At 42.1% G+C, this 20,248-nt stretch overlaps 1 protein-coding gene across 1 annotated transcript in view; it reads right to left on the reverse strand.

Annotated features, from left to right (window-relative positions):
• Positions 1 to 20,248, reverse strand: part of LOC126108831 (uncharacterized) — a 218,989-nt gene that overhangs the window by 79,329 nt on the left and 119,412 nt on the right. The window contains exons 14-16 of the mRNA XM_049914195.1: positions 17,432 to 17,782; positions 14,142 to 14,320; positions 347 to 488 (exon numbers count right to left, since the gene is read on the reverse strand). Coding sequence (XP_049770152.1) covers positions 347 to 488; positions 14,142 to 14,320; positions 17,432 to 17,782 — 672 coding nt within the window. The remainder of the gene's footprint in view (positions 1 to 346; positions 489 to 14,141; positions 14,321 to 17,431; positions 17,783 to 20,248) is intronic.

Here is a 20,248-nt window from a genome sequence, read left to right on the forward strand (position 1 = left end):
CCAACTAATGATTAAGTTGTTGAACTGTAAGGACATGCACTAGTTTGTTATAACTGTGTGAAATCTTTTATAGGATGAGGAAAACCGAGCACGAAATAGTTATATCAGGTTTGTTGTGCCCAGCGACTATATTCATTTCAAATAGTAAAGCGTACAGCAAATGATATTTATTGCATATCTAGATTTCTGTCACTGTAAATTTAAGTGATAACATTAAAACAATTTTTATATGCACATAGGCCAAACTGGACTATTCGTGTCAGAAGAATGTTAATGAATCTAAGATTAATAAAAATGTGAGGTGACAACTGGGGTCACATTAGAAGGAACTGAGCTGCTGTCGTACCTGGTGTGCTGCGGGTGGGCAGAGAGCAGTGGGGTGCCGCCCCCACCTTCGGCCTCTACTGCTGTCGGGCCTCTGCAGAATGGCCACTTCTCGTGACAGTAATGGAATTTGTCATTCTCCAAAACGTCCTCACACTGTGGGTCTGCAACAGGCAAACACGTTAATTGTTAGATGGGCAGGTAGTCCAACCTCACACAATAAGATTCACCTTCACTGAATGTAAATTCTTGGAGGCCGATGAAATCTTCTCGGGTTATCAGCCAAATCGTGGCATTGTGTCGTTCAAGCAAAGTATCAGGATTACTGTATTTACTCGGATCTAAGCCGCACTTTTTTTCCGGTTTTTGTAATCCAAAAAACCGCTTGCGGCTTAGAATCGAGTGCGAAGTAAGTGGAAGTTCTGAAAAATGTTGGTAGGTGCCGCCACAAGTAACATCTGCCGTCGAATATATGTAGTGCTACACAGGCATGCTTTGCAGGCACAAAGAAAAATACTGGCGCCAAAACCTCTGCGTCAGTAAATAAATTATAAAAAAAGGTGGAAGACGAGCTTTTTTTCTCTGCCCCGAGTTTCGACCACTGCATTTTCATACATTATCCAACGAAGTAAATACAAATTCCGTATTGTTCATCTTCGAATGTAGCAGAATTTCAGTGTACTATGAAAATTCGACTGGCAAAACTGTTTGGGATGTTTGTCAATATGGCCAACTCTACGTTCTGATTTTTTTCCTACCTGTGAGAAGAGATTTTTGGTAATAGGAACTTTTATGAATTGTGAATCACATGCAGTATTCTCTTCACCATAAGACTAATACGAATATAAACATTTTGCCATGTATTCTTTCGAGTGTGCAGCTATCTTATTTAAATCCTGTCTGCCTAATAAACTATGAAACTAGAGTGAGACAACAGCACACGCGGAAGAATATACATATCATGTCATGTTTATATTCGTATTATTCTTATGCCAAATAGTGGTACAGTCAGAAATGAAGCATGGCAATTGGCTAGATTTTTAAATCTAAGATGACTCTAATTTCTGAGCCAAATGTAATGTACTAAAGAGGCATCTGCAAAGATTTTCAAATGGAGAAAAATTTTCGCTAGACTCTCGCTCAGAACATCTTCTATCATATACAGTCTATTATTTGGTTCTTGTTGATCATTATCAAAGAAAGCAGCAGTGTAAGTTCTCTCTCTCTCTCTCTCTCTCTCTCTCTCTCTCGCAGAAAAGCAAGCTGACATGTCGTAAACACACATTATCAGAATGCGACAAACAATGCATTACACAGCACAGTAATGCATTTTCAGCTTAGAGTGATGTAAACACCTATAACAAAGAGAACGGCACTTTCAGATCAAAGAAAAATAAGCAATCGATTCAAACCAGACGAAGCACGTGAAAAAGAAGGACGGGTACTCGTATAAATACAGACGGAGCGCTGACGCATAGCAATGGCTACCTGGTAAAGCTTAACTGCTAAGCTTACGACTCGAACCAAACTACTACGGCTCTACCGTCATTCATTCGACCTAAATTGTGTCTCATATTACAATGGACCAACTTTGTTTCGATTTGGAGGTGCAGCCGATAACTTTTCTCTCCCCTTGAATTTTGAGTCTCAAATTTCAGGTGCGGCTTAGATTCAAGTAAATACGGTATGTCCAGTTCATTCTTTTATAACTTCTGGACCACAGACTCCTCTGTCAAGGGCCCGGCAGGTGGTCCAATTGCGTGCCTCTGGAAGTGATTTCACTGCCGACGATGGTGAGACTGCCAGTGGGCAGAAGGGATCTGGGTGTCAGTCGGGAGCTGCCCACCTATTCTGTTCTGCCTACTGACTTCACCACTTTCTCATCAGAGCATTCCAGAAGTATTTTTGCTAAAGCCACATCCCACACAGACCTCAGGTGAAGACCGGCATTGCAGTTGACAAGACTGTACTTTACTGTAGACTTATTTCCACTGCCTCTGAGACAGTTGCAATTCTGAACCCATAGTAGGTATGACCCAGCACCTCTTTCTGTTCAAAAACAAATGTGTGGCTTCCATTGATGCTGTGCCCTGCCACTACAAACTTGAACAAACAAAGTTGCTGTGCTGCATCAACATTGTTTTGGGATTTGATCATCAAAGAGGCAGTAGAAACACGAGCACATGACGGTCTCGTCAACTGAGACGAGTGTTACCAACTGAACTCCACATGGGGTATAGCATCAGCCAAAGTAAGTCACAGACATTTTGATGCGAAAGCAGCAGAAGGAATAGGCAGGCACCACTAGTATTTGCCCCCACATATCTCCTCCTCCATTAGACACCCCCACCCCTCCCCCTTCCACACACACCCCCCAGCCCAACTTCTCTTCTGGATTCTGGAGGCAAGTTACTAGCCCACCCAATGGATCTACGGTCTAGCAGCTATAAAGGAACAAACTGGACAGAAACCCAACACCCTGCCTGAAGATGATGGTCAAAAAACTCATCAAAATTCTGTGACAGTGCAATACCAGGACTCGGTTGGTGATCGAGACGACTTCATCATCGAAATTTGATGAGAAAGCCAGCCTTCGTATCTGGACTGTTAGGCCACACTATGTTCCTCTTCGTTTCTTCTCAAGTCTGGTCTACACTGGGCTGAATGGAAGTGAACAAACGTAAATCATCAGATTCTAGATAAATGTTTAGTTCCGTCTTAACCACATATAAAGAAACTTTCCAACTCTCTCTCAATGAGGCCATACTTTAAATCATCATTGTGTAGTGTATGAGAATAATAGTAAATAACTGCACGGCCACAGTGGTATGAAGTTGATCACTCGTAAAACCAGTACTAAGGTCAAGCAGACCTAGAACAATGCAGACTGCAATTTGCTCATATTTCAAGCTTGTTAATTTTCATTTACCCCAATTATAACTAATTAGTCTATGTGAAAAACTACTTGTATAATTTTAAGTATGTGATATACAGAGAAATTTGATGGATATGGAAATGATCTGTGTTAACGTTTTTTAGTCACGAAATGAAATGTTAGTTGAGGTTATCCATTTACAATGCAAGTTTGATCTAAATGTAAGATGTATGTGTACCCTTCACCATGCATTTCAAAATGTCATGTTTGGAAGAACTATAACAATGACGTAATTTGTGACATTTTTAAGTTTATACATATCGGGTAGTACGCAGATTTGCATAAGCAGTAATTAAATTCTGTATGGAGGTTTAAGTGCAAGACTCTTGGGTAGGACCTATACCAAAGATATATCCATGCCCTGAATTCTGTTGCATTGTCATACGAATTAGCAAAGTCTGATGTAATTTCTTGGCAAAGGGATCTACTGGGGTTGGGGGGATGGGGGAGGGAGGGATGTCCCCAGCCGTGGGACTGACTTTTTCAAACTGTCTATACTACGATGCACGTTAACACCCCAGCTATCACACCCTGCAACCATTCACCCTGGTAGGTCCTCATTTGTGAGTTCATGACGAAAAAAATTTTGGCATGTTGTGTGACTATCAATAGTATTAAAATAGTAGCATTGTATTGACTGGTTGTGTTAGTGTATTGGATAGGGTAAGGCCTTGACATGCAGAAGGTCGAGGGTTTAGAATCACACTGGAGTTTAATTTTTTTGTATTTTTAAATTTTTATCGAAATACTTTGATCACTAGTTTCATTGAACTAACTGGTTTAAATGTAATTTTTTATTCCTACTCCTATGTCACATCATTTTAATCATCATATCAACTTCATTATTTCCTCTCATTTTTCTACCTCTAATTCTTTTTCCATTTGAAACCTTTGCTCACATGATTTTAATTAATTCTATGTATTAATTTCTACTAATTTCTTATGTGTTATCTTCCTATTTTTCCATCGATGTTATTGCAGTCATTACCTCTATTACTCGTTTTCCTCGAATATCATTTTAATTATAATCCCTTCATTTGTTTAAGTCTTTGTCTCTATTATTTTGTCCACAGTGCCGAATTACAAGAGTTAATACAAGGCAGGGACATAGTAAAATTTGTGAAATCACAGCGAATACGATGGCTAGGACACTTTGAGAGAATGGCAGACGATAGAATTCCAAAGAAAATGATGAAAGGTATGATCCATTCAGTTAGGCGAAAAGGGAGATCTAGAAGAAGACGGATCGACGAGGTAATAATGGATATCAGCAATATGGGAGTCCGGGGGTGGAAAAGAGCAGCAAATAACCGAGAAGTGTGGAGGAAGATTGTTGAAGAAGCCAAGGCTCACAAAGGGCTGTAGCGCTACTGAAGAAGAAGGAGAATCTATCAAAGATCTAAAGTAAATATGGAAAATATAGATTAGGTTTTAAATGTTTGCATGACAATTACCATAAAAAATGTACATTTTAAAATGAAAAATACATTTATGACACTACTGTGCAGTCAATGTAAATAGATTATTTTGTCTTTTGTTGTTCAATCGACTGATAGACAATTTCAATTATTTAAATATTATAATAGATAAATACAATTAAATTCACATTCACAAAAATCCCACGTCGGGAAAAAAAAATGAAGTAAAGAAAAAAATTCCAAGTTTTTTTCCTCTGTTGATTACTTGCCAATGAGGTTGCAGCAGGCTGAATGGCTGCAGGGTGAAATATATGGGACCTTAAACTACACCGCCATATAGGAGGTTCCATAAAGTCAGTCCCACTGCTGGGGACCTCTCCTTGTTAGAGAGGTATTGAATCTGTTGACCACTGTTTTCCCTAATGTTGACCGATGAGGTAGGGTGTCGTGTAACTACATTTCCGCTATTTATGTACAGCAAACCTGCTCAAGAAAGACCTTCAAAGCTGATTGACATTTGCACATCATAAATATTACCCTAGTTTATAGATTGACCATTTGCTAGTTTATGCTGTCTCTCCCACAGCAGACAAAGACTACTTTTGACGGCTGTCTTTGGATGCTACCAAGTCATATCGTTTTGCCCTCCCTTGCCTAATTCTTACTCTCCCTGCTGTGCCACCTACGCTACACTTCGTTTCTTCTTTTGCTGAAGTAGATTAGTTTTGGCTTAACTTTCCCAGCAGTACCAGTTCACTATTCGGTCTTTCCCAGTCATAATATTGAAGTATTGCTGCTCCCTTACTACAGTGCCCAACTGGTACCCTCCCTTGCAGTCTTGCCGTGAATGCCTATAAACTGTAATACTGTATTATGTTAATACTGTGTAACTGCAAAAAATACATTGTGCGATTCAACTATTATAAGAACACGAAAATATAATTTTATGTATTAGACGGATGTTAGCTGAGGAAATTTTTACAACTACTACCTTCAATTAATAGATGGACGATGTAGCAAGATTTTATCTCTCTATTTTCTTTTTCAAATGTACTAAATCTAGTTCTAATCCAAGTTGGGCGTTAATATTTTGCAGTATGTTGATTCATTAAGTCAGTCATCCAAATACATTGATTTTCATAGAATAAAGTATCCTGTTGGGTTGCTGATGTATGTTATGCCTTTGGCAATGGTTCCACTGCATACCAACGAGATTAACATTTGCAAGACAACACAAACAACTACACATTCCTATGGCTCCTGTAAGACATTAACACTTTAGAGACTGGTCACTTTGAAAAATATCAGGCATACAGCACTGGCCATTTATTTTTTTAAGCATTACTGGCACATATGTAATTGATGTATCTTCAACAGTAATACACAAGTAATACACACAAAAGAGGGCCACGGTTCAAGATTTATTTTCCATATTTATTTAGATCTTTGATAGATTACACATTTTAAAATAATGGCGACAGAAAGTATAATTATTTTCCTAAGAAAAATGTGCGAGGCAAGTTATTGAACAATTGCTTCCTCTTGAGCTTCCAAAATTTCTTGCTCACTCAACAGGACGAGATGTATTTGAAGCAGAACTACAGCAAACTGCAAAACCAAATGAGTACAAGCAAGAAATTAGACAATGCAATCATATTGGCTCAGCCATTTGTGACAGCAGCTGTTACATTCGCTAACCTTTTTTTTAAAAAATAATTTTAGAAATTAACAACAGAACGCAGCACCAGTCAAGGGGCAGGTCGTGAGATGTGTGTACATTGTTCTCATATGAAATAAGTCCAGTTTTCAAGTTAGGTGGCTCACATTTTAAGAAAATCACGGCCTCACCTATACTCAGGCGCTTTTAAAAAAGACAGAGCTGAGGCCAAAGCAATGGTCGGAATTGATATACTAAGTGTTAAGAAAAACAATGCTGATTCAGTTCAGCCAGTATAGACTTTTTTATTTCACCTGGATTAGTATTGCAATAGTAAAATTAATAGTAGAAACTTCTCTAAGTAAGAGAATCCATCACAATTTATTCCATTTTTGTGAAGCTCTCTGCCATAATATTACCTTTGTCTATACTTAGATCTGACAATTCCAAATATGACTACGTTAATTATTACAGGTGGTACTGTATTTCTGAACAAAAATTGTAAATTTGGTATTTCTTGTTATTTAATTAGCTGGCGAATTTGAAATACAACTACGTGCGAGTCCCTTCCCTCCCACAAAAACAGAGTTTTGTAACAGAGCCCTCCACAGTATTTAAGTCTTCTATTACACCAATCCACCTGTCCACAGAACCACAAATCCCTGTGAGGACAACTTCCACGAAAAGAGGGAGGATGTACATGGTGGCAACCTCGAAGGAATTTTCAGTGATTCAGTTCATCACTAATTATTATTTGAATGGTACCAGGCACATTTTTCAATCATTTTTTCCGCTTCTCTCTGTACACCTTTACCTGGCCTACATGATCAGAGTTGCCTTCCTTTCAGAACTGAGACAGTTCTGTCCAGTTAAAGCCATTGACAAGAGATACCTTCAGCCCTCTGCTGAATTTACTGGTAAATCCAGACGTGTGTTTAGCCAACACCCTGTGTGGTCACTGGAAGATTCTGCAGAGCAGAACACAGTCATTTCTCTCTCTCGGAAACCAGACTTCAGTATGAGTAGATGTGTCTCTTAGTTTCCAGATAATCAGAGCAGACAGATTTGTGCTGTCCGCTTCTCTCACTGCTCGCCAAGACTGGCCACCGACCACACGGATGTGAACGGCCACCTCTGATGCTTCCTATTTCTGTAGTTAGAACAGAATTCTAGATTGGCAGTTGTCCTGCAAAATCTGGTCCAATCGTTGAGTCCTCATGTACCCTGTCACTGAGGACAGAGGTTCTAAGTTTTATTAATTTTTCTCATTCACTTCAGACAGACATCCCTTCCGGTGCCCTTCTTTCCCATTGTTGACACAGGACACATTAACGTTCTAGGGGTGGACCTGTACAACAAGTATGAATCTCACTAAGACTACTTGATGAATCTGCTGTATGGTCTGTTAGAAGCTTAACACCATGATACCAGGTAAAGCATTTTTATCGCCCATCAAAAATTTATAACATAACAATGACACGAGCCATATAATTGCTTATATGAGGTGCATTCAAGTTCTAAGGCCTCCGATTTTTTTTCTCCGGACTGGAAAGAGATAGAAACATGCGCATTGTTTTAAAATAAGGCCGCGTTCATTGTCAATACGTCCCAGAGATGGCAACACCGTACGGCAGATGGAATTTTACTGCCAGCGGCGACAATGAGAACTGTTTTAAATACTTAAAATGGCAACTTTTCCTTACTTGAACAGCATGCAGTCATTCGTTTTCTAAATTTGCGTGGTGTGAAACCAACTGAAATTCATCGACAGTTGAAGGAGATATGTGGTGACGGAGTTATGGATGTGTAAAAAGTGCGTTCGTGGGTGCGACAGTTTAATGAAGGCAGAACATCGTGTAACAACGAACTGAAACAACCTCGGGCTCGCACAAGCCGGTCTGACGACATGATCGAGAAAGTGGAGAGAATTGTTTTGGGGGATCGCCGAATGACTGTTGAACAGATCGCCTCCAGAGTTGGCATTTCTGTGGGTCCTGTGCACACAATCCTGCACGATGACCTGAAAATGCGAAAAGTGTCATCCAAGTGGGTGCCATGAATGCTGACGGATGACCACACTGCTGCCCGTGTGGCACGTTGCCGAGCAATGTTGACGCGCAACGACAGCACGAATGGGACTTTCTTTTCATCGGTTGTGACAATGGATGAGACGTGGGTGCCATTTTTCAATCCAGAAACAATGTGCCAGTCAGCTCAATGGGAGCACACAGATTCACCGCCACCAAAAAAATTTTGGGTAACCGCCAGTGCTGAAAAAATGATGGTGTCCATGTTCTGGGACATCGAGGGCGTAATCCTTACCCATTGGGTTCCAAAGAGCACTACGGTAACAGGTACATCCTACGAAAATGTTTTGAAGAACAAATTCCTTCCTGCACTGCAACAAAAACATCCGGGAAGGGCTGCGCGTGTGCTGTTTCACCAAGACAATGCACCCGCACATCGAGCTAACGTTACGCAACAGTTTCTTCGTGATAACAACTTTGAAGTGATTCCTCGTGCTCCCTACTCACCTGACCTGGCTCCTAGTGACTTTTGGCTTTTTCCAACAATGAAAGACATTCACCAGCCGTGCTGCTATTGCCTCAGCGATTTTCCAATGGTCAAAACAGACTCCTAAAGAAGCCTTCGCCGCTGCCATGGAATCATGACGTCAGCGTTGTGAAAAATGTGTACGTCTGCAGGGCGATTATGTCAAGAAGTAACGCCAGTTTCATCGATTTCGGGTGAGTAGTTAATTAGAAAAAAAATCAGATGCCTTAGAACTTGAATGCACCTCTTACTACAAGCACATGCAATGAGACTGATCAGATCTTTCAAACGTTTTTTATTAATGGATACATATTCACACTTCTTTACTGCCAAGGAAATTTATTGGGCTTTTCTTTTTTAATAAAAAGAAATACAAAACTTATTTACTTCATTTCCCCCAGATCCAAGCATCTAGTGAATTTATTGTCTTTTCACATCCTCAGTTGGATTCTTAAATACTTTGGCTATGTTTTTTACACATCATATTTCTGTTTCTTTGACATTTGTGCTGTGGATCTCTCGGATCCCAGAAAAACCTACGATATCCATATTCTTCTATTAGCGACATTACATTCTCTTCAGACCACCCCGTCACACCCTCAGCTCACGTCGACAACAGAAGTGAACAAGACAGCAGACTAAAGCCTTGTGTACACCTATTGTCAAAGTGGAATGGATGTGAAATTCCGTTAAAAACAAAGAATCAGCACACAAGGAACCAACACTACTGAACATGAACCGAAAGCAACTGAATGTAGTTCCTACCATTTACCCTCGAGAAAATCCTGTTTGCTGATGTTAGTCCGCTTGTGTTCACCACGGTATTAACCAGGGTTCACACAAGCAACATTCTGACCCCTCTACTGGGACCTTCTTAAAGATTTTCTAGTGTCCCCAGTTGGCTGAACATCATCAGTGGCCAGTATCATGTTCAGTTGTACAAGTGAGTTTTCGGAGCTTATTCTGGAGAAATGGGGTTGTTGGAAGAAATTTTTCCAGCTACTATTGTTATACTGTCATCACTGAATAGAATGCGCTAACAGACATAGAAAGAGCGGGAGAATGACAAGCAAAATATTTTTTTGTGCCACAGAGATGGATTCCTTGCAGTTACTTGTATTCACTGTGCGTTGTGGATGAGTGTTTACTTCTCAGATGGTGGTGAAGCCGTGAAGCTGGAAGTCAATACCTGCCATCTCTATTTAAATTATTTTTGATATTAGAGATCACAGACAGTTCTTGAACTTCTCTCCTCTAAACTGTGCATTTCTCGGCTAGGACCCTTACGTTGTCGGTCCCTGTATCACGGCCGCAGTTCTCCTGATTTTCTGTTACCACATACTTCACATTTTGTTTCAACTACATAAGGTCTATGTCCTCATTAAAATATGCTCTTACCATTCTCTCAGTTATACACTTTGCCACGACTACACATCACTTGGTAAACTCTGAACAGTTGGAGGTAATCACGTCCTTCCATTTCCTGTCAAAAGAAAACTTTTTTTTGCACTACTGAAAAATATTGTGTTTATACTATCATAATCATTGACTCCATTTCAAAAGTCAATGTGACATTGGTCAATGTGACATGACAGTGTCCAGCTAACTATGGAAACAAGAAGCCCTAAAGGAGAACTCAGCAGATGCACTGAAATAAGTAGTGTTTCAGAAGAAACTGAAGACAAACATCATGTTCCTTTACAACCTACAAGATTTTACCTTCAGCAAGAATGGTCATTAAAGCCTGAGGGCTTACCTATTCACTGACACATTTCAACAAAAGAAAGTACACAAACCAGTCCAAAAAATTAGTCACCCCTTGGAGATATTGCACAACTGCTGTATACCACCACATCTAGCCTTGATACTGGCCTCATTTCATAAAGGAAGTGTGTTCACAAACTTCTTCAGATATGCCATATCTAGCTGAAGCCACTCATCAAATTTCGGGGAATACTGACTGCAACATTTCACCCAATCTCCCTGACAACACCCAAAATTAAGACCAGGTGATTCAGTGGGCCAGCCATGTGTGATACGGTGCATCAATTTTCATCAAAGCATGAATGTAAACAGATGGCCATGTGAACACATGGCTGTTGCCATCTCTGAAGGCAGGAGTGTCCACAGCGTATTCACTGTGAACATGTTGAACACTCTGTCACTGAGGAGCTATCCAGATTGACTCAAGATCTGCTCTGGCAGATTTATTTTCATCAGTACTTTTCTCCCACTGTCTGAAGCCCTAACGCTCTGAAACTGAAAAAAGCAATCTAAGCACAGCATGTAAATGATTCGATATGTTGTTTATATCCACAGTAATCAAAATAAGTTGCCTGGCATATTATGAAAACCATCCCTTAACATCACAGAGCCACACAACCCACCCACCCATCCACCACCACACTGTGGTTGGAATGCCGCATTGTTTCACTGATGTGCTTGACACTTCGCATTATTTGAAAAGAGGCAAAATCAGAACTTGCTGGACCACACTACACACCTCTAGGATTGGATCGGTTGGGGGAAGAGACCAAACAGCGAGGTCATCGGTCTCATCGGATTAGGACAGGAAGTCGGCCGTGCCCTTTCAAAGGAACCATCCCGGCATTTTCCTGGAGCGATTTAGGGAAATCACGGAAAACCTAAATCAGGATGGCTGGACGCGGGATTGAACTGTCGTCCTCTCGAATGTGAGTCCAGTGTGCTAACCGCTGTGCCAACTCGCTCGGTTACATGCCTCTAGTCAGGTACTGTGCTGTTTTTGTGTTGCAGTCACTCTGTGCCATGTTGGCACTTATTGATAGTCGTACTGAGGGGCGATGACCTATCTTCAGGCTGGGTAGTGCTGGAGGTTCTCTAGCACGGTGGTTTGCTGCAAGTGAAGTGGTCTGTCGACTGGAGCGGAACAAGCTAGAATCGAGGTAGGCGGGGTGTGGCTCACGGGCTGACAGAACTGACAGGGAACAAAAGGTGCGCTCGATGTCCTGAGTAGTGTTATTGCAAAAGTATGAATGTTTGATCGGAAAACGTGATAAGGAACATAAGGAAAGCATTATTTTGTATTCATTATAAGTTCCTATATTTCTTTAAATGAAGCTGTGAAAGGTTCTAATCTGGATCAAAAGACCAGTGGGTTCCACAATTATGGTTTGTTCGATAAAGGGGATAAATCGAGATGCTTGTATTATTCTTTCATAAAAGTAATAATTTCGGGTATTGTATTTGTTGTAGAAGTTCTCGTCTTCATAACATCTCTTTGATTGAAACAAATTTTGCGGCAGCAGTTCAATTTTTAGCACCTTTATCCTGTTAGTCATTCTTAAATTAACTTGCAGTCATTACATTGTGCTAGTTATGCTATTTATAAAAGAGGTCTCTATTGTGTAGTTTGATCAAGAAAGTTCACAGTATACTCAATCAGTCAACCGCACAACTAATTATTTTGGGTCCAACTCCCTGCTTCCATTACGACTCCTCCTTGTTCTGTTTTTTCTTGTGGCTTTGTGTCGATTAGTGCAGGGTTGACAACTTTATTAATGAGTTTGGAATGGTTTGTTAAATGTGGGCCAGATACCCTTCCTGTCACCGCACCGTACGGAATATGTATACCCCAACTCTGTGAGTATACCATTATTCGTGTGAAGGTGTGGTAAACCTTTTAGTATGTTTACGAATCGTGTAACGGGGGGAGGGGAATAAGTCTCTGGGTGCTAGCCCGGTACTCATCTACCAGGACGCGGAAAACCACATGAACGCTGGCCGGTACATTGACACTCATCGTTAATTGGCCAGGCGGATTCGATCCAGCGCCGGTGCATCTCCCCATCCCACAAGTGGTGCCTCAATGCGCACGGCTATCCGGTTGGGTATTGTTCTGCGTTCACTGACAGGGATTCCTATTGGATTTACAACTGACTGTCACTGATGAGGCACAACACACCTCTACAGCCATGCCAGGTAGGATGTTTTACACGGTCATTTGTTCCTACTCGGCATTACACGGCTGCGAGTGGTACATCATTTCTTGCAGACACTGTAAACAGTCCACTGGTACAGCAAAGAATCTGGCAACTTAATTCACAGTATGGTCATGGCCACGCCCAAATGCATTGCCATTCTACAACGAGCTATCTCTTTTACGACAGAGAGTAGTAATTTACCCAATGGACTGTCAACCCAATAAATTTATTCACATAACACAGAGTTAATTATGGACAAGATTATGAAAAAGATTTATTGTTAGTCACCAGATTTAACAGTTAATAGTTTACTACTCATTGCACATATCATGTAACTTTAGTGATATCATTCCAATTTATTGATTCTGTAGAAAAAGACACTACCATACGATTCTTATTTTGACGTTGCCTTTCCAATGATTTGTGACTGTTTCACTTCTGAATGTGACAGTTTCCCAGACAGATGAGCAATACTCCAGTATCAGTTAAAAGAGAGTTTTGTAAGTTACTGCACTTCCTAAGGATTCTTCCGATGAATCTCAGTGTGGCACCTGCCTTACCTGCAATTAGTTATATGTGGATCTTCCACAATAAATCACTCTACATGTACACTAACAGTTGTTTAATGACAGTATCTGTTCTAGTAATTGTTAGGCAACTGTGCAATATTCGGAAATGAGTCTTCCTGCATAGTTATGAACAATACATTACATTTGTTTATGTAGAGGGTCAATTACCGATCCCTGCACCAAGCGTTAACCCTCTACAGGTGTTCCTGCATTTTTCAGTTTTCTAGCATTCCGACTTCTTTTTACAAAATAGAGCACTGGTGAAAAGCCTCACAAAACTTCCAATGTTAAGCATTATGCCATTTATACATAAGGTGAAAAGTGATGATCCTCTAACACTCCCACAGGGAACCCCCAAAGTTCTTTACATCTGAAATTTATCTCTGTTAACAATGCCACATAGTGTTCTGTTTCCTGGAACTATCCATACTGATAACATAAAATAGTAGCTGAATGAAAATACTGCATGTAAATGGAGATTTAATAGGAAAAACTACTCTCAAATACATGGAATGTTACACTATGAAGCACTTAGTCCAGTATTTTTCCAACTTTCTGAAGATGTTCACCACATAACAGGTATTATTTGATTAGACTTTCTTTTCAGTCAGAACTCGTGGTGTTTTAACCACCCAAGGCAGCTGAAAGCTCAAGTACATCCTGTTTTTTAATTAGCAACGAGTGTAAGACAACAGCTTCTCTGTCACTGGCCACGAGACTCACCGAGCGTCCAGTAGTTGCAGCTTCCGTCCTCCCGATCACCGTCCTCCCGTGGCACTTCGACGAAGTACTTGCTGAACGATAGGCTGACACGAATCGATTTCTGCCAGGACTCCTTTTCCTGTTCCAAGTAGGGGAAGTGACTCGAGATGTAGGCAAAAATCTCTGACAGCGTCACCTTCCTGCCGGAAAAACAAAAGGACACGGGTCATTCGAAGAATACCGTGAGTCGGTACTACGGGCAGTACCTTTACTCGGTGTGTTACACGAATCACCGTACCCTACATCACTTTGTACAACTGGAGAAATAAGTAGTTGTTTTAGAGATTTCTCTCCCTTGAAATTGATAAGAAGCACCATTGTCAGTATTGCATTCCCTTATTTTATTTGTTTATAATATTGGGGACGGTGAAGCTGTGACATTCTGCTACCTCGGAAGCAAATAACACACGACGGATAAAGTAAAGCCGTCGGCACACGGACCGTGGTGTCGAACGTCAACGTTGAGCGTGCCAAGTTCAGCACACTGCTGTATGCTCAGCAACGATGCGACTCGTACACACGGTACGTGGGCCCCGACGTGGTGTCGCGATCGCAACGCACTCCAGCGGCAGTCGAGGGATGTTTCTAGTTCGTAAATCACACTGTTTACTCAACGGGTGTGCGTAAAATTCCCACGTTAGCTCTATTAAAACGCACATTTCCTCCATCATCCACGAATAGGAAAGTCCCATGTCCAATCTAAAAGGACACAGGCTCATAAAAGTTCCATTACAAACAGTGAGATAAAAATTTACAATACTTCTCCACGTAAGATAAACACTATTTCATCATTCCCACATTTTAGTAAAACCCCAAGGTCAGTCTTACTTGATCACTGTTCCTCCGCAGTCGCAGAATCTTTGCAACATATGAATTATGAAGCATAAAAGAAAAAGGAGCAAAATATCTTTATACAAGTAGCGCAAGCTGTCCTGTAGATTAAGCCGATCGAACAAACCCACCCCCCGAAAAAAGGTAAACTTATATTTACATGACATAAAATATTACAGTATATACTTATATTAAACTAATAAGAAAGTATCAGAACCCCCAAAAAAAAAAACAAATGTGAGGGAAAAAAATTCTAATGTTTCAAAACACGAACCACCGCCCATTATTGTAATTTTCTATTTGGATCAGTGACGCTACTCACTACACTAAACCAACAACGCACTCCTGTTAACAAATCATACCACGTTAGCACTTGCTGAAAACTTCAGTCGTAGATAAGTTACTACTTGAAATTATCACAAATTGTACCAAGAACGATGGGTTTTGGGCGGATCATCAGTGCGTTGGTGCCTTCAAATAGCATACTCTCATAATATGCAAGTTACTATAATTCTTTTGCCACGAATATGATGTTTCTCACTATTTTATTGAAACGAATCATACAGTTACCAACGGGTTTTCCAGTGAGTCTCAATTTGCTGGTGCTCAGAAATGGCATATATACATGTAAGCTTGAAATGAATGCCAATATGGCGCCTCACAACTCTGTACTGAAGGGAGACTGCGTGCGTGTGACGTAGGTGGCGTTGTGCCATCTCATTGGCCAACGCTCAGACGCATGCTCAGAATATCTGACCTGCCAGATATTGGCTTTGCACGTTCGGAAAGACTCCCGAGCGTGCTGTTCCATGATATGACGTCAGAAACTCGGCACGCTCAACGTTTGGATGCACGGACCGCGTGCCGATGGCTTAAGGACGACATAAAAAGCAGATTAGCATAGGCAAAATGGATTTTCCCAGCAAAAGGTTTGCTAGTATCTAAACTAGTCTTAACAGGAGGAGGAAATTTCTAAAAACGTATGTTTGGAGCACAGCATCATGCAGTGATGAATCACAGGCTGTGGGAAAAACCAGGAAAGAAGAGAATCAAAGAATTTGAGGTGTTGTGCAACAGAAAGATTTGAAAATTAGGCCACCCCCAACATAAGAGATGAGTTCTCTGCAGGACAGGTGCAGAAAGGAAAACACGGAAAGGACTGACAAGAAAAAGGGACAGGACGATACGACATCACGGTGCAAGAGAAAGCTGCAGAGGGTAAAAACTGTTGGGGAAAGATGAAAGTTGAATACTTCTAACGAAGAACTGAGAATTTTGTGTGCGAGTGCTACACTGAGATACGGAGATTGGCAACGGATAGAAATTCACGGTGGGCCAATTCAAACCAGTCAGAAGACTGATGGGGGAAACAGAGAGAGAGAGAGAGAGAGAGAGAGAGAGAGAGAGAACCCCACATACTGTGAAAAACTTCTGTACAAAATGTAAGACTTGCGCCACAAGAAAGTATCTCAACTTGGATTTGTAAGCTTGGGGTTTATTACCCAATATTTTCAGTTTTGCTGGAAGTCCACTGAGAACAAAACCTGCAGAATGTTGCAGATTCTTCTGTACGAGATGATATTATCGACAACGAAACCCCGTTATGGAGTATATACATACAGGGATAGCACGGTTAATGTTCTGAAATCCCTCGACCGCAGCCTGTCCGAAGATCGTGAACTGACACCGCAGATCTGCGTCACTGTCCTTTTCTGAGCTGATAATTTTTTTTTGAGTACACAGAGCTACAACAAAATATAACAAGATAAGAGAAAACAAAGTGAAGCAAAGTGAAGAAGCCTTTGTGTTTCAGTGCCAGTGACAGTGTTTCAAGCGTAGCGGGCACAGAAGTTAACCACAGACCGTTGTGAAACTGACAGAAAAGAAGAGACTCGACGCATTGACGTGTTGAGTGATAGAAGGATGCTAAAAATTAGGTAGATTGATAGGATGAGAAATGAGGAGTTCTATAAAGAATTGGTGATGAGACAAATGTGGGAACAACATTGATACGGAGAAGAGACAGGATGACAGGACACGTGGTAAGACATATTAGAGTGAGCCGTCGAGAGTTTAAACTCAAAGGGATGACAGAGAGTGGAACATTTCAAACAAATAATTAATCTGAGATGAAGAGGTTTGTACAGAAGAAGAAGTCACAGTGGCCACATCATACAAGTACAGGTCATTCTCAGTAATGTTAGGTAGAACAGTTCTGCTGATACGATGAGGTCGGTTGCAAGAGAAACTCGTGTAGAAATACATCTAATCATCTTCGAGCTCACGGCCAAATTGACACTAATTTCTATCTACCGATGTGTGACGTGTCATCGGTCGTGTCAAACTTTTCTGGCGCGTATTAAGGATGGTGTAGCCTATTTTAATGAAGAAATTTAACACTTCACAGCAGTGATACCAACCTGTGCGGTGATTGCCGTACGGCCATAGCGATGAGCCTCGTGTAAAAGAATGGCGACGGCTCAGTACTGGCAGAACTGGCGGAGCCACCGTCACCGAAGAGCTGCTGCTCGCCTGCGCCAACGGACGCACTGCCCGCGGTCGCTCCCCCGCTGCCGGTGTTAGCACCACTGCTGCTACTGTCGGCTGTGACACCGGATGCAGAGGTCGGTGTACTGGCGTCACGTGGCGACGCCGTTACGTCTGAAGCCGGAGTGGTGTTGTCCCAGTGGCTGCTGCCAGGTGTAGCCCGGCCAGTGCAGCCGACATCAGACACCGACAGACTGCTCGAGGCAGTGGTGGCTTTACTGTTTCTGTGGGACAAAGACAATGTTCGTAGGTTAAACATTCGAGGCGCTTTACTCTGGTTACAGAAAGACATTAAAACTGAACTACAAATGATACTTCGATCAGAGGCCAAAACATTTAAATTAATAGAAGACGCAAAATGAATGGGACACTCCAGTACACACAGAGCATGCGGAATTCTTCCTAAGATCAGAGAGATCAGAAATGAGATTTTTCACCCGTCAAACAGTGCGACACATTACCTGACGGGTGACGGATCGTACATTCCGTATCTGTACAAAATCAGAAAGTGGACGGTGACAGTTGTGCCTGCAACAGTGTAGCTGCTCTCTGAACACTTTCTGTAGGACTGTGCACTCGAGAGAGATGCACCGGATAACGGTCCCCACACACTGCAGACGCCGGGTCCCGAGTCAGCGCCGAGGAACGAGTCGACGTGGCGTGCCCGACGGTACGGCAGCCACAGTATTGAGGGAGGCCGAAGAGGACTTCGCACAGAATTGGATCACGTGCCAGCATGTCGACATCCCAGATAGACAGTACGCCTTAAATGCGGACGAGAAACAATGGAGATCAGTTGCCATTGAACAAAACAGTTTTAAAGACGGTCCACCCTGTCGGTATTAGTGATTATGAAAATGTGTATTAACAGTTATAGTGAATGGAGGAAATTGATTTCCGAGGAGGAAACGCTGCTGACGCTCGAGGAATCCAGCAGGCAATGGCTGCTAAATGGGGTAATTTTGAGGATTGATCCAGTAGCAGAGTCAATCTTTTACACTTTAGATACACCCTACAAAATGAACATAAATAGAAGTATACCAACTGTACTCATAAAAAAAAAAGAGAGGTTGGATATCAATGTAATGAACACACCATTGGTGGGTATGTAAATGATTAGGGTCGCACCTCACTACGACAGATAGAACAGTCACCAGTGTCGTTCGTGTTTTGTGTCGTTACCGGGGCAGATGGGGCAAGTAAGGGACACCGATAGTTTCCGACGCCGAGTGATCACGACGATCCCGCAGACTCGTGTACGACAGCAGCGTCGGCACCCGACGCACTTTGAAAGCAATCGAATTGTGCACCGGTCAGATTTGTGGAGCATTCAGACGTGACAGTGGCCCGATGTCGAGCTGTACGGGAATGGGAGGGTAGGCACGAGTGCCACCTAGGTTCTGGTAGACCGGGCCTCACTGACTGACACACAGGAGCAGGGCTGTACTGTGCACGAAGCACGTCGTGTCCCCTCACATCTGTGAACAGGCAAAGGACTCCCTGCCACATTTTGTGCCAGGCTGCACCACTGGTAGGAGCCTTATAGCAGCTGGACTAGGGAATGATTGCCACACGCATACCCTACAGGCGAGACAAATGACTGTCTCTTAAGTGTTGCCACAACTGGCAAGCATAAATTGCAGACAAATGACACTGACTCGCATACAGTGACGAACTGTGGCTCAGAACTACTCTACAAGGTGAAAAGTATTTAAACCGACAAACTCTGGGAGGTTGTAGGGAACATCAAAACAAATATCTTTCCATAATGTCATTTTTTCTCACAAGGATTAATTAAACCGATGGAGGCGGTATTACGCCCTTCAGTTGCTAAGAGGTCGTATTACGATCTTCAGCTGTTAGAGGGCGTATTACGCTCTTCAGTTGTAGGCAACTGCTGTCCTCCAGTGTAGTAGTGCACTGTCTCTGTTTACTAATGGAGAGATACACCTGGAGTGAGTACACTGGTATGGTTGGTGCGTACTGCGTAGCGCACCACGACGGACGAGCTGCACAGCAGATTTATCAACAACAATATCCCAATCGCCGTACCCCGCATCATACGACCTTTGATGGTGTGTACCAACGTCTGCGTGAGACCGGTCATTTAGCAGATAACCTGGACAGGGACGCCGTCGCTCGGTAAGAACGCTGCAATTTGAGGAAGCTGTCTTGCAGCATGTGGAGCGGGACCCTTCAATCAGCACTCGTGCAATTGCACGTAACACGGGGACGAATCAGACGAATGTAAGAACAGTCCTTCGAGAACAATTGTTACGTCCATTCCACTTACAGTGTGTCCACAACCTGGAACCAGTTCATTATCCACCCAGAGTACAGTTTTCGCATTAGTAGCTGGAACAGTGTGAAATGCATCTTACATTCCCATCCTCTGTGTTGTTTACCGATGAAGCAACGTTCGGGGGTGATGTAGTCTTCAAGATGCACAATTCACATGTTTGGAGTGAGGGTAACCCACATGCCACAGTTACTAGCACTCATCAAGTGTGGCTCTTCGTTAATGTGTGGGTTGGTGTTGTTGGGGACTTTAATTGGGCCGTATCTGCTACCTAGGCCATTAAATGGCAGGCACTATTACAATTTTCTCACCAGAGCATTGCCAGAATTGTTGGAAGACGTCCCGCTCCCTACAAGACAACGCATGTGTGTGGTTCCAACACGACGGGGCG

This window comes from Schistocerca cancellata, chromosome 11 (genome assembly GCF_023864275.1).
Source record: "Schistocerca cancellata isolate TAMUIC-IGC-003103 chromosome 11, iqSchCanc2.1, whole genome shotgun sequence".
Lineage (NCBI taxonomy): Eukaryota > Metazoa > Arthropoda > Insecta > Orthoptera > Acrididae > Schistocerca > Schistocerca cancellata.